The sequence below is a fragment of the Alexandromys fortis genome, unplaced genomic scaffold, assembly GCF_014885135.2.
Source record: "Alexandromys fortis isolate MF-2015 unplaced genomic scaffold, M_Fortis_MF-2015_v1.1 scaffold_202, whole genome shotgun sequence".
Lineage (NCBI taxonomy): Eukaryota > Metazoa > Chordata > Mammalia > Rodentia > Cricetidae > Alexandromys > Alexandromys fortis.
This window is the reverse complement of record NW_026068077.1, coordinates 1,673,470-1,688,036: the sequence shown is the minus strand read 5'-3', so window position 1 is coordinate 1,688,036 and position 14,567 is coordinate 1,673,470. Positions and strand designations below refer to the sequence as shown.

Here is a 14,567-nt window from a genome sequence, read left to right as displayed (position 1 = left end):
AGACATGCCACTTTGTTGAGCTATTTAGGAATCAAAAAGACTGTCTTAATTTAAAACAAGGACCCTTTGTTTCAGGTGGTGACTGCCTTGTGAAATTTTCCAGTTCTCAGCGGGTTAACCAGGGAACAGGGGCAGAGTCATAATTGGCCTATTTAGAGTATTTTGCATGTGAATACTGTGTTAGTGAAGCATCCCTAAGTCTGTTGTGAGTGACATGGTGATTAGAATTTAGATTAGGGAAAACACATTCTGTACTTTATCAAGGACAGTAATTAGTTCCATCAGTAAAAGTTGATTACAAGTAACGATAAAGTTAGATTTTTAGCACTTAATTTTAAAATTTCTTTATTAAATGGCAAATTTGTTCTTAATATAAATGGTACTAGCTACCCTTGTTTTATTGCCTATCAGAATAATTAAAAGAACAATGGGTTCAATGCAGAGTATAATCAGGCGGTTTATATATTGTGGGTAAGTTTCTTCGTAGCTTTTAGAAAATGTAATATTATGTAATCTGTCTCATGTCATCATTTTCTGAAAGTTTAGCCATCCGTCACACCGCGATAACGTAATGATATTTGCGGGAAAGTGCTAGTGTTCAGGTGAATGTTTAATCCGTGGGGATTTGTTTCAGTTCCTGGTAGTCTTAAGGAGAGCGTGGGCTGTTCCCGTTTCCAGAGAAAGTCTACGTTTGCTATAATCTTGAAAGTTTGCCCTGGGATTTGAATTTCTTCTCCACTCATCTGGCATTCTGTCCTCTGTGGGTACCTTACAAAGTCCTGGACGATCAGGATATGCCCAGCAGAGAGTGGACCGTATACCCCCAGTGTGTGCAGCTGGGAGAAGTTGTTTGTGTTCCAAAGGAAAAAAAAAATGAGATTCGTGTTAGTCTTTTCGAAACAAGGGTATGAATAGCTCCCAGGTAGGAGCCTGCGTGTGGGGAAAGAAAACATTCCTGTTAAAGAAATGACATTTTCTTACAAAATTTAAGTGGTAGTCATCTGAAATGATCTTCTAAAATGTATTTGGTGTAAAGGGGTACCATTCCCCGTCTTCAAAGTAAAGGGTTAAAAATACCGAATTTGCTGATAGCTGCTTGCTCAGTGGCTTTTGCTTTTTGGCTAATTGTCTTAGCTCAGCAAATGCTGGGGTTTGTATTACTCTGCGTAAAATCGCGTGTGAGGTGGTAAATATGAAAAATTAAACTTCCATGTTTGTTTTTGTTTCTTTGTTTCTTTCCACCTTCTAGCAGAGCCTCCTTGGAGGGGACATGGATATGGGCAATCCAGGAACCCTTTCGCCCACCAAACCTGGCTCCCAGTACTATCAGTATTCTAGCAATAACACCCGGCGGAGGCCCCTTCACAGTAGTGCCATGGGTAAGGCTCTTTTCTGTTGGAGTGCCTGGAGTCTTTATTAAATTCACTTTAAGAAATGCCATCCTATCCCAACTTTGCCCCAGAAAGACACCCCTTTCCTCAGCATGGAGTCAATCCCCAGCTTGGTGCCTTTTCCACACACACCCCCTTTCCAGGAGATATGGTAACAATGTACAAAGAAGCATAACTTTTTAAATGTCTGGTTATTTCGGGGTGTCACTTGACTGTGCACACAAGAAACCCGTTTTTTAAAACACAAAGTAGCCACAGGCAAAGCCAGTCTCTTCAATTTCACCTGCAAAGCTGAGTTTGATTTGATTTCTGGTAGGAGCGGGAGTGAGCTAGGATGTCTCCCCTAATTCCGGTAGTTTCTTGCTTTGATATCTTTTCCTTTGGAGAACTGGGCATGTGGGAGCTTACAGCTTCTCTGTGTTTGTTTTTGTTTATTGCAGAGGTGCAGACCAAGAAAGTCCGAAAGGTTCCTCCAGGTTTGCCCTCTTCAGTAAGTACTGCCTGTTTTTACTTTGTCCATTGGGTTCTGTTTGGTATCAGTAGAAGGCAACAGAAGTCGGTGAGGTTCCGTGCGCCCAGAGCTGCCTGGGCATCTAGAACATGGAAGATCAGAAAGGACCAGCACCTGACCCTGGCAGCTGTGGTTAATTGCCCCTGCTGGAAGGCTCGCGCTTAGGTTGGTGTTCAGCAAGTTAAGCTCTGAAGAGAGCCTTGAAAAGGTACCTCAGGTTGCACACAGCTTCACCTGTACAGGGCTTTGGAGAGCATGAGTATTAGTTTCCCATACTGGTTAAACTCTTTGTCAGTATTATGATGATTTAGGGATTTGCATGAGAAAGGAGATTTGCGGAGCGGATTTAGGGGAAATTTACATGGGTTTCAGCCCAGAGTGCAGGGAGAATGTCTCTATTTTCTGGAGAGGTGGATGAATGAGGACTGTAAAGGTGGTCACTGTTTGTTTGCTCCTTAATGCTAGGTGAGGTCAGAGGAATCCAGGGTAGCCAAAGCATCCTGGGCATTTGTAATACCCAGAGCTGTGTTGTCGGGGTGTTGCTGTGATGCCCCAGGCCCCAACCTAGGAAAACTGGCTTGTAATCACAGGAAATGCATGACACATTGATTTGAGTTCATGCATTTGCAAATTTTAGGTCCTAGGAGGTATTTAATTTGTTTATACCTAACCCATTGCTAGCAATTTTCTCCTTGTGTAAAATTTAAAAAAATGGTTTCCTTTCTTCTTTTCCTGTTTCCTTTTTAAAAAAAAAATCTTTCCTTGCAGTGTTGTACATGCAAAGACAGTTTTAACTTAATCTTCTAGTATGTAAAAAAAAATGACTAATGGGCCTTATAAGTTCTTACACTTTCAGACAAAATTATATTTAGATTTCTGAAAATGTATAACCAATCAGTGCTCTCCTTGGTTCTATTTCATTTTTAGTAAATTAGAAGAATAATGGGTTTTGCAAATGTGCTAGATTAACCCACACACCTGTGTATTTGACTTGATTTCGGTTCAGCTCATCCAAAAAATTATTAAATGAATATATCAGAATAAGTCTTATCAAAAAAACCCACAAATTTTGTATGCTGATTATCAGACTTGATAATGTTGAAGAAGCACCACAAAATTAGCCATAAATATGGAAAAATATTGTGTAAATAAAACTGCCAATGGCATATAAAATAGTCATTTTAGAATATCAATATGTCACTTAAAACTGTACTATGTTGTTATTTCTTGAGTTTCTATATCTTATTGAAATTGGCTGTTTCTGTAGGCCTATTGACGTTTAGTAGAATTAATGTAGATGGCATTTTAGATTTTATAGTTTAAATGACAGCTTCAAATGAGAAAGACCTTGAAGCTGTTTACATTTGAACATAACCCTGACAATACTAAATACACTGAAAAGGACTTTGGCTGTTCTGAGGTGACAATGTAACTGTGCAGGGAAACTGCACCACTAGGTCCATCTCGTCCAGTCTGTGTCACATGGTGAAACCAACTTTGAGGTTTTTGTTTGTTTGTTTGTTGTTTTTTCCACTGCAAAAAAAAATTTGCAGAAATCTTCATACTTTCTTAGAAGTTTTTGAAGTATCTGAGATGTTACTATCAGTAACTTAAGTCGTTACAAATATTTATTTCTTCTTAGTTAGCTAGTCTCTACAAAAACATCTGCCAGGGTTTTTTTTTTTTTTTTTTTTTTTTTTTTTTGCTGTTGGTGGCACTTCCCTTGCCCTATGCTCAGAAAACAGAAAGTCTTTTTCTTCTAACACATGAGAGTTAGACATTGGAACTTTGTTTCTGTTGTTCCAAGTTTTGGCTTTTGGTGGACAGTCGGTTTGGGACTAACTCTTCCAAGAGAACTAACTGTTCATGGTTGAATGTCTTCCTCATGGCCCTGTGGGATAAACTGATGAATGGCCCTTCTTCAAAAGACAAGGAAAAAGATGAAAATTCAGTTAAGGTTTAAGCAGAAAGAAGTTAAGTTTGAGCAATCGTGCACTCCCGTCAATGCTGTACTTGGTGATTCCAGAACATCTCAGTTCTCTTTGAGTTGTGGTTCGCTTAGTGTACTTAGCTCTGCTGCTGAGAATGAGACCCACACCTTGCCAGCATAATAAACAAAGTGTGTATTTTTACTTGATTTTAGGAAAGAGTCTGTGCTAGACACTGTCGCACTTTGACTCCAATAGATCTAGATTTCTGTATTTTTACTTGATTTTAGGAAAGAGTCTGTGCTAGACACTGTCGCACTTTGACTCCAATAGATCTAGATTTCTGTATTTTTACTTGATTTTAGGAAAGAGTCTGTGCTAGACACTGTCGCACTTTGACTCCAATAGATCTAGATTTCTGTATTTTTAGATCTATGTCTTCCATATTTTTACGTTCAAATAAAATTAAGAAATGTGTCTTATTCAAGATACATCTAGACCTTGTTTCAACATATTCTTGAGTATATCTGTAACACATAGTAAAAGATTGGGTTCTTACAGTGATTTGGTTAGATAACAACATTTGTCTTCACTTAGATACATATTGACCATGATTAATAGTAATAAATCTATCACAGTCCGTTGCGAGAACTGGTCCTCCACCCCCAGTGAAATGGGCCCCCTCTCTTTCATAGATAAACGGAGGAACACTTAGTGTGGTATTCCATAGGTACATATTGTGATACACTTGTGTGAGAGACTGGACTTCCTTGCTGTCCTGCCCCTGGCTCTTTCAGGCTATCTGGGTCAAGGAGGTGGGGAGAATTGCCTAGCTTTGTTTCAGAGCTCTGCTGTGCCTGCAGAGAGAGGGAAGGGGAGGGAGAGGCAGAAGTGGAAGGGAGGGAAGAAGGGAGAGACAGGCAGACAGAGAGAGAAAGAGACAGAGAGAGACTTGGCTCAATGTGTGTCATAGTTTTGTTAGGAGACATGAATTTGCATTTGTACTGTAGGCTCGACACAGGGTGGTGTAAGAATCACTCACAAGGCTTCCCGTCTTTAGAACCACAGAGGTAGAGAAGGCAGCCCACTGGAGAGCAGAGGTCTGGAGTGATGTCTAGGGTACTTTGGTTGTTTAAGGGAAGACTGTGGGAAATGATACTTGGTCAGAGAGCCCCACTTCCTGCTGCCAAAAGTTGTCGTGGGCCGTGCCCCACTATCGCATGGTCTTCCTCTGCTGAAGGTACATCAGTACTAAAACTGTGTGCTTGATGCCACCGCTCATCTGGCCTTTCTAACCTTTTAAATCTGCATGTGAGCTTCTTGTTGGTTAGATCTCTGTATCTCGATTTTCTGCTTTACAGTCTTTTTCTCTGGGATCTGGGCCCTCTGCAGCTTTACTAGCCTTTCCAGCAAGTGTCTTGTTTGCGAGTAGCCTAATGATCGTGCACACTGAATTGTGCATTTATGCAGAGAGTAAAAGGCACAATATTAAATTACAGCTTAGGAGAAATGATCCGTGCATTGTTTTTTACTAGAAATTAATGCGATAGAATTAAAATCTGGAAAGTAACAATTTCAAAGTGTACTGTTTAAAAATAGTCTTATCAAATTCACAGAAAATAAGAAAGGAACAGATGTCATTTGAAAATTTTATTGTGCTCACTAACATGTAAACATACAAAGCTTTGATCATCAAATTGAAATTCTGTATGTTTTATCAGAAAGTGTGAAGAGGTACACTTTTGTATTTCAGTATTTGTAGAGTTGGTCTTCACTCTTCCTGTAAACTCACTCAGGCCTTTTGGAACAATGTAAGGTTTTGGAAATGCAAAGGTTCACCCTAAGAGCTATTTTATGACCACTGCCATCTCCAAAAAAGAGTTTTACAAACTGAATTGGTCAGCAAAGTCTAATTTCCATGCTAAATTGTAGTTTTGGTTTATTTATTTATGTTTAGTTCAGGAGGATCTGGCAAGCTTTAAGTGGTCAGAGATAATTTTGGATGCACAGATCCTGAGGAAAAAATTCTAAAATAAGATTGGAACATCTCCAAGATTATTTGAGGCATGAGTGGCTCCTTAGGTGGATTTGAGAAAACAAAAGTGTAGCATGTGTTTGATACTATTTGATATCCCCAAGGAACATGAATTCTTAGGTAAGATAAAATCATTAGGTCTGGACTTAACTATATTTTATAGTGAAATTATTAGATACATCAATGAAAGTGAACAGATAATACTAACAGTATTAATTTTCTTAGATACTTTCTATCACATTAGAAAGTGTTTTAGTTTGCATGTTTTAAATATGCTATTGAATCTGTATTTTAAAGTATTTTAGATTTTTTTCTCCTCAGATCCTTAAAGAAATCTCAAATGATTTCTCAAGAAGAATTGATAGATAACTTGTTTATTTCTTAGTAGGAGCCCAGAGGTTCTGTGGTTAAAAACCATAGTATTTAAAGCACATAGGCCTCATCACTTTTGATGGGTGTCATAAGGCAGTCATGGACACGCTGTTCTGTGTCTCATGGTGCATTTTCATGTCTACACATTTTAACTCAAGCAGTGATGCAGCCCCTTTAAGATGACTGTGGCAGTATTAAATGTTTCGTGAGTAAATTGGGCATAGGCCACCTGGCCTTGGGCTTGTGTAGGGAATTCTAGAAGGACCCAGTATGTGATAAGATACATAACAAAATGCATCTTTAGGGTCCTTTCCTGTATGATACAAACAGTTGTACGGGTTTCCATTCAAATGTTCGGGCAGCTCATAGAATCAACTCTGAACTTAGTGGGCTCATATTCTAGTTGACGATCCTAAAATATAAGATTTGATCACATAAATTAAGCCAATAATTTATAAAAATATATAGGGGGAAGGAGATTGCGGTAATGCAGTTAAACGTACAAATCAGAGGGAACATCCACCCAGTTTACGTAGCACATATGATACAACACTGGGCTCCTGTGCAGACCCAGGGACTGTCCATCTCAAAGTATGCATTTGTTCCTGGAGTGAATGCAGAGTTCACTAATCCAGCCTGGAGCTTTAAGTTCAGTAATGTGTTTTCTGGAAATCAATCTCATCCTCTCCATCGATTTTAGAGGATAACAAAGAGTTGAGTTTTGTATGAGATTCTGGGATATGAAGTAAATACAGGAGGATCTTTGCATTTGGACTCATTATTTCAGAATGCACGCACAGGAAATATGCACCATCACCGTTTGGCATTTGGCATTCCCGTCTCCCAGAAGTTTCCTAAAAGAGTTCTATATTACTGAGAATTTCAGAATAATTATTGCAACTTCGAAACACAATCTTTCCCTTCTTCAAAAAGAGTCTTCTGGTGTGCATATTTTAAATATAAAAAGAGAAAGAAATGTAAGGGTTGTGGGGTGGCAGGGGCAAAAAATAAAGGCTCACTTTAGAGAGCAGATTTGTGTATCTGTTAGCTAGTCAAAGGTTATCTCTGCAAATTAAAAAGTTAGAAACCGTAGAGACTCAAAGGAAGCAAGACCATTTCATTCCCCCTACCAGAGGGGTCTGTCTGTCTGTCTGTCTGTCTGTCTGATTCATCATCTCTGCAGGCTGCCTTAAGGTAGGCATGAAACACTACTCCCTTATCACTCCCCAGTGTCTGTGATTATTTGTAATCAAGTTTTTTAATCCAGTGTCAGTATTAAGATTTATTGGAACTTCTTTAAGAGTTCAGCAGCAGCACAAGACACTTGTACTCGGGTGTGAGAAAGGAGAAATACATTTTAGGGAACGGTTATTTTGCACTTTCTTTTCTCACTTGCCCTTTAGAGTGTAACTTGGTGTGGAAAGTTGGACTCTCCGTGGTTTAATTTCAGAACTCTAAGAACTGGCTGCAAGAATCCTTTACCACAGAAAGAGAATGGTCCCAGGACCTCCATGTAGTTTGCCATTATAAAGCTTGTTTTGAGGCATCTGCCTTCTCTATGGATTTCTTGTTTCTGGACATACATAGATGGGGACTCAATATTCAGTTGGAAGCCGTTCCTTCCTAACTATTAAAAGAAAAGTTCACTGACCGAAGCAATCTTATATTCTAACAGAGAAAAAAAACTATTCTTCTGTTCCAGTTAGTAACAATTTCTGCATCTCCAAGATCTGTTTCCTTTCTTTTTCAGAATTCCAAAGTTTTTATTTGAAGTAATAAATCAGAGGTAGACCTTGGGGCAGGAGGCAGGGGGCTAAATACAATTTAGAAGTGTCAGTGAGTCTAAAAGAATGAGAAATGTCATCAAAAAGAGCCAAGTTGTCTTTTCCTAAGGCAGAATAGCTATAGCTGGGCTGTGGACAGGCACCTGCTTTGTTTGTTTTTAAAAGTAAATTGCATTGAATTTTAAACCGGCATTTCAAAGGAATAGCCCGGGTCTGTATTGTCCAGGGTGTGTTTGTGTAGCCACTGTGTTCCTTTTCAAAGTGCAGGGACTTTCATAAAATGCAGGCAGATTCTGTAGTTTTAAATACTCCATTATTTGATCTCAGACCAGCAACATGCCAAAGAGTGTGTTTACCCTTTCAAAGCTGCTGCCTAGGCGGAGCAGGCCCGGCTGGCTTTCACTTGAGCACTGCTCCCTCTTCAGGGACCTTACGGTAATGCAGATGCCTGCCGGTGGCGCACCTCAGAGCCCCAAAGCCAAATGAGCTTTGTTCAGGTGTCTCGATTTCAGTCCAAAACGAATGTGAAAGCTGTGTTTTTGCAGAAAGTAGATATTTTGAAAAATTACCTCTCAGCAGCGTAGAAACACCACCCGTACAAGCTGCAGAATTAGCTCAGTACGGTGCTAGTGAGGGAAATTGATCTGCAAGCAGTCGCTTATGGGGCACTCGGAAGCGATTCTGGATGTGTAAAGTTTTACTGGGCGTGTTTTGTTTGTTCAGTGGAAGAGGGAAATAGGGGCATGCCTCGATTTTGCGGGCCGTCTTCAAAGCCAACTGCGGGAAAACATCTAGGTGCACCGCTATGTTGGAGCTCACTGAAGCCTTGTAAAGCATGGATCATAGTAGAAGGTGTATTTTCTCAGGAAAATGAACTTCGTAGTACATTCAGTCATGAAAATTAGCGCCATCCGTCACACACACCTAGAAAAATCATCGTCATCGCCGCTTGCTGTCCCCAGTTAAGAGATTTTCTAATAATGCTGTTTTGGAACAATTATTCCAGTATTATCGTCTGTGGAAGAGGATCTGCCTGCCTGCAGCATCCTCCTCCCTCCCAGCCCATATCATTCTAAATATGCCTCCTGGATTATACTTATAATAATATTGTAATGGCTTTCATTCTCCTGATCGGCACAGTATATCATTATATCATTAGCTGCTACGAGAAAACGGTTTCAAGTAGGTGGCTGATTCTTCGCAGTAATGTTTTCAAGTAACCCCGTTTGGGGAATTGGGCTATGGCACAGGTGCTCAGGTGTATTAACACGGGGCTCAATAATATTTTCTGGCTTGCTCATTAGGAAGCGAACTTTGAGGCACAAAATAATTCAATAACAAGTCGTGTATAAAACCCAGGCTGCTGTTTTAACAAACTTTAGAGACTCGAAATATTAAGAGGGGACTCAAAGCGTCACCGAGGGGCACAGGGTGTTGCGTTCATTTCTCGGTGCATGGGAGCAGAGAGCTGAGTGCTCATGGCGTGGTGATCCTCGTCAGCATCAGAACAGGAAAGAAACAAATGGCAGTTACTGTTGTACTGCTTGAAAATATGATATAAAACAGCTACAAATCCTGCCACTTGGTACTCAGACTTGTGCTTTAGAAGTAAAATTGTATTGCTGAAAGCTTATGGGTCCCTCACATGGAACCTTGACATAAAGTTTATTTATATAGTTACCCAAGATAATGGTCCATAGTATCCGTGGTTTCATTGATCCACGGGCAAAAATGTAATGAAATCCAACATATTTACTTTAGCTTGAAATAGTTTGGATGTGTAAAACTCACACCACAATAAGCAACTATTTTATAAACAAGTCCCATTTTGCTTTCCCTCTAGTAAACCACATCCACGTGTTTGTTGGTGGAAGACTCCTGTGTGCCTGAGACTTCCTATTGGGAAGGGCCAGTGCGTATTTCCATCTGTTCCCATTCGTGCCTTTGTTCCCTTCTTCGTTTTTATTTTGTCAAGTCCACTTTGCACCCAACTGAAGTCTAGATGCTCCTGGCGGTCGTACAACACATGACTTAGTTTCCAGGGCCACCTTACTGGTTCTTCGTGCTCTATGCAGTTTGATGTGGTGTCACTGGCTTTTGAGCATGCCTGACCTTTGAAGAGAATATCCCATATAACAAAGTGGGCTTTTGTCCCTTTAAACTTCTTACTGCCCCCTTCGTCGCTCATCTGCACCTTGGAAAGGCAAGGCTGTGCTTGTTGTCTGTCCCACGCAAGCTAAAAGCAAGGACCTCTGCGTGTGACTTGCAAGCCTACTGCCGTCCGGATGGGCCTTGGGATAACAGAAGGAAGAGGAGCCCGATGGAGTACCAGCCCTTCCCAACTTGATGCTGGGTTTCCTCTCCTCAGTGCTCTCGTTAGGTTCCAGGCCTGGGCGTGGACACAGTGCCCCATGAGGACGTGATGGCGGTGTGCTAAGGGCAACCCCTTGGCACCGGCGTACCTTCTGTATTCCATCATGTAATCCTACAGAAGTCCTGAGGTGGGCACAACTGTCTACATCTGAGGTGTGGAGAGAAGGGGAGCGGAGCGTTGCCCCAGCCATGCGGCTTCTGTGTGACAGAGCGGTGCTTGAGATCTGCCCAGGCTGTCTGTAAGTTCCTGCGTCCATAACCAAGATGCTGTCCCTGCTGCCCACAGCTGTTGAGCACCCTCCGCAGCGCAGGAGAGCTCTCCACACCAAGGCCATTGGTAACATAGAAGGCATTTGGCAAGGGCTAGGGATGGACCTCAACAGTGACGTTCTTACCTAGCATGCACAGGATCCCAGGTTTGATACCCAGCCAGCCCTCACCACCTTAAATGTGTTTGATTACCCAGATTAAATTCAAATGTCAAGGCTTTCACCCCACCCCACCCCCAGGAAACTGACCCTCCATGCCTTCATGTGGTCCTGTACACAGTCCTGTGGAGTGGCTCCCTGGGGAAAGCCAAGTACCCAGGAGATCATGCTCTCAAATAGAGAGAGGTGCTAGAGCAGTTGAAGCATGGGGCCCGAGCAGCTTATCTGGGGTTCACTGCACTGCTGCCCGGCCATCCATGGCGTATGCCGTCGCTTCCTGGTGCTGTCATTATTGCACTTGTACCAGAAGTACCAGCAGCAGGGTTGCTACCCTTCTTTTAACATCTGAGCAAAGATAACCTGACAAGGTCGCTGAGGTGAGAGCAGGTCACATCAGAGCAAAGACTCAGCTGCATGCAGAACCTGGCCCAGTTTCTAATCTGAATGGGCCACTTGTTTGTTTCATCTGAATTTAGGCATTGCTTCAGACATTCTTTGTGTCCCTTCTTCTTGGCCCTGCTAAGCCTCCAGTCAGCCTTCCGCAACCATGAGCCATGTAATGTAGCTCTGCAGAGGAGCTGTTGGATGTGTGCACTGTGCTGTTGCTCTTGCAGTGTGTGGGGCAAGAGGCTAAGATGCCCACCCAGGACCGCTCCTGATTGCTCTCTGCCAGCAGTTGTTATGGCTAAGTCAACCCCACCTCTAAGTAACTGAGAGATGCATACATGTTCTTTCTCCCCTAGTGTGTATGTGGTATAGTCTCAAATCAGCCAGAAACCTGTTTCCTCCCCAGTGGTTCACAGACTACCCTTATAGGCGTGGCTCCTGCTCCCAGCTCTGACCTGGCCCTTTAACTGCATCTGGCAGGATAAGTGTGTGTGTGGAGCATCTGGGTCTTGAGGGTCTGCCTAGCCTGCATTACTCTTAGAAACAGAGTCAAATGTCTTTAGGACAGTTCAGGTACACCTCTGACATTAGCTATGTCTGTATGCGTGTGCAGATACTTCCAAGTAAAGCTGACGACTGCTGGGTGCCGGGTTCCAGCCTTTGCTGAATGATTACAGTGTGTGTGTGTGTGTGTGTGTTCTCAAGGCCACCGTGGAATTCTTAAAAGAAACAGTAGATCTGCGCATCACCTCTGAGAAACTAAAAATAGTTAAGAATAAAACGAAAGCTGGTTAGTGAACTCGTCTTGCTCTTAAAGAACAGAAGAAATCTTCCACAGGTGCTGGGGGTTGGGAGGAGCTTGGGCTCAACATTTCCAAGATGAAAGCTTTTTCCTGGTCAATTTCATTTTGCCCAAAACCAGACAGCAGGTTTGGTTCCTTGTGAAAGGTCCATGAATGGTGAGCCCCGGCCAATGGAGCAGTAGTTCACAGAGAATGTTGGCTCTCCAAGGAAGATCGCGGGTCCAGGGTAGCTGTCCCTTCTTTCTGAGTCATTGCCACCTTGTGGATTACAAAAGCTATTGGCTTTCTCCACACTTCCTTGCAATTTGGCTTTTCGTGGAGAGTGCACTCTGGCAGTGGATGGCTTGTGTTCGTCCCCAAAATGATCCCTGTTTGTTCAGCAACACCAAACTTCTCCGCTTGCAGTTCATTTATGATTCTGATGAGAGTGTTTTTTTTTTTTCAGGAAACACACATTTCACTTTTTGACCTAGGAGCATCTGTTAGAATTTTTTTTTTTAATACTACTTTGGCATTCTGAAAGTGTTAATGTCTTTCATATCTGTTTAATGCTATTTAGGGATATTTATGATCACCTCTTGGTTACTCGGGGTAAAGTATGTCGCAATTTTTTTTTAAACACACAGGAAAGCATTCACATGAGGAAACAGATTGCTTTAAACATGTGCTTCCTGTGACAGTAAAAAGAACAAATTAGATTCAACACTGTGTAATGAATGCAGAAATGTGTACATTTAAGCTTTTAAAGCTTTATGTTCAGTTTCGGTCACAACAACAACAACAAAAAATAAGCCCACCTGAAAAAGAAAAAAATCAAAGAGGACTCTAGCGTCCTCAGACTTCTGCAGTGCCCGGCAGTGGCATCCTCGCCTTTGTCTTGAGAATTCACCGAGCAGGATGTTCGTGCTGAAAAGGGCAAGAGAGAATGGCCCAGGCATTGAGAGATTATATGACGTTAGGTTCTGATCCTGTGCATTTAACGCAGAGAAACCAGCATGCATCAAGAGGGAAAAAAATTTTACTACTGTCTTACCACACCCCCATAAATAATGAAAACAAACAAACTCCCCCTCCCGAACCCAAAATAGTCCCCTACTTTTCATGGAAGAAAGAAAGAAAACCTGATACTCACTTGCTAGCTAGCATTTCCTACAGCTTAACTATGTAAGAAAAAGGTTCCTTATGTAATTCAGTTTCACCATGGAAGCTGGCCTGCAGGGAGTGATTGGAATCCGAGTTCATATTTCTAGTTAGATGCAAACGTTGAGCAGAGGCCGTGAATTCTGTCCCCGGTAGAAGAGACGCTAGTGGCCATTTCCCCCTGTCCCTCGAAAATGGTGCCTTCTCTATCCCCTGTGTTTTCACAGCTAAGGGTTTGTGGCATGCACACCATCTCTCTGGCCAAGGAGGACTAGGACAGAGTCCCTCAGGGGAGGGCATGTAGTTTGGGGACATCTGACTCTCTTACAGCACATACTGAGGCACTAATATCAAAACAGACTGCTTGTCGTCGCGCGGTGGGGTAGTGCTTTTTTTGGCTGCCGTGGTCCAAATGAAATGGGCAAGCTGCAGTCCGCTTGGCATCCGCATGGGCTAAGGGAAGCTGGGAAATGGGAGTCAGACTGTGAAGGCAAGTAACAGCCAATGGTTAACTTCCTTTTTGTGTGTCACTTGGCAGAGATGAGACTGACAGAGATTTTTTTTTTTTAGCGTGGGTGAGAGTTCAGAGCCCTGGGAAGAGACGGCGAAGCTGTTATTGTGTTTTCTCATACAGTTGACTTATGTTGATTTCTTGAGGCCACTACAGATGTTCCAGCAACCAGCTTCAGGAGATGAGTACATGACCGTCAGGTCAGACTGTGGATGAAAAGGTGATCGGAGGAGGAGTTGGTCCACAGTAAATCTTGCTGCTGATCAGTAGGCAGTCCTGGAGAAATTCGATTCCTCAGAAGGCAGTCACATGCCAAAACATAATACCGTGCCCTTCAGTGGATGCTCCCAAGCGCACAGACACCCAAAGATATTTTTAAAATTATCACCATTCCACACCCCTCATTTCACATAAAAGATTCAGTTCGATTTTGGACTCTGGAAATGCAGGGCTAAAATTGTCAGATTAGATGCGGCTAAAATGACCTCCTGCCTTCTGCGGAGGCTGTTACTCTTTGGTTAGCCACACTGTGTCTTTGAGGATTCTGGGGAAAGTGTTGTGGAGAATTTCCAGCCTTTTCACAATTTCCCTGTATTTCTCTGTTTGCAGAGAGCTGCTCCCCAAAGGCGAAAAGAGCGAGTTGCCATCTTGAGGAGGGAATTGCATGTTTAGTGAACACCAAATGGTCTCAAAGTTACTCTGGTTTGATGGTTGCTTTCAAATACTGTTTATTCCTCTCAAAACTTCTAAAACGTTTACACAAGATATCAGGAAAATGACCAACACCGACAACCCTAGAGCAGGGAAAGAGGCTTAGAAATAGAATATCATTTGTCTGATAATGAGACTGCATCTCTTAAGAGTTCGAGAGAATTCTGATTAACCTTTCTGTTCCCACATTCTC

General features: G+C 42.2%; 1 protein-coding gene across 13 annotated transcripts in view; it reads left to right on the top strand.

The window, feature by feature from the left end:
• The window catches only part of Tcf4 (transcription factor 4), a 342,727-nt gene that overhangs the window by 217,851 nt on the left and 110,309 nt on the right, over positions 1–14,567 (top strand). For 9 of the 13 annotated variants that reach the window (XM_050121710.1, XM_050121718.1, XM_050121709.1 and 6 more), the window contains 2 exons: positions 1,250–1,379; positions 1,832–1,881. The exons of 2 other annotated variants lie outside the window; for them this stretch is intronic. In XM_050121710.1, the coding sequence (XP_049977667.1) occupies positions 1,250–1,379; positions 1,832–1,881 (180 nt within the window). The remainder of the gene's footprint in view (positions 1–1,249; positions 1,380–1,831; positions 1,882–14,567) is intronic. 2 more of the 13 variants (XM_050121715.1, XM_050121711.1) reach the window with 1 other exon arrangement.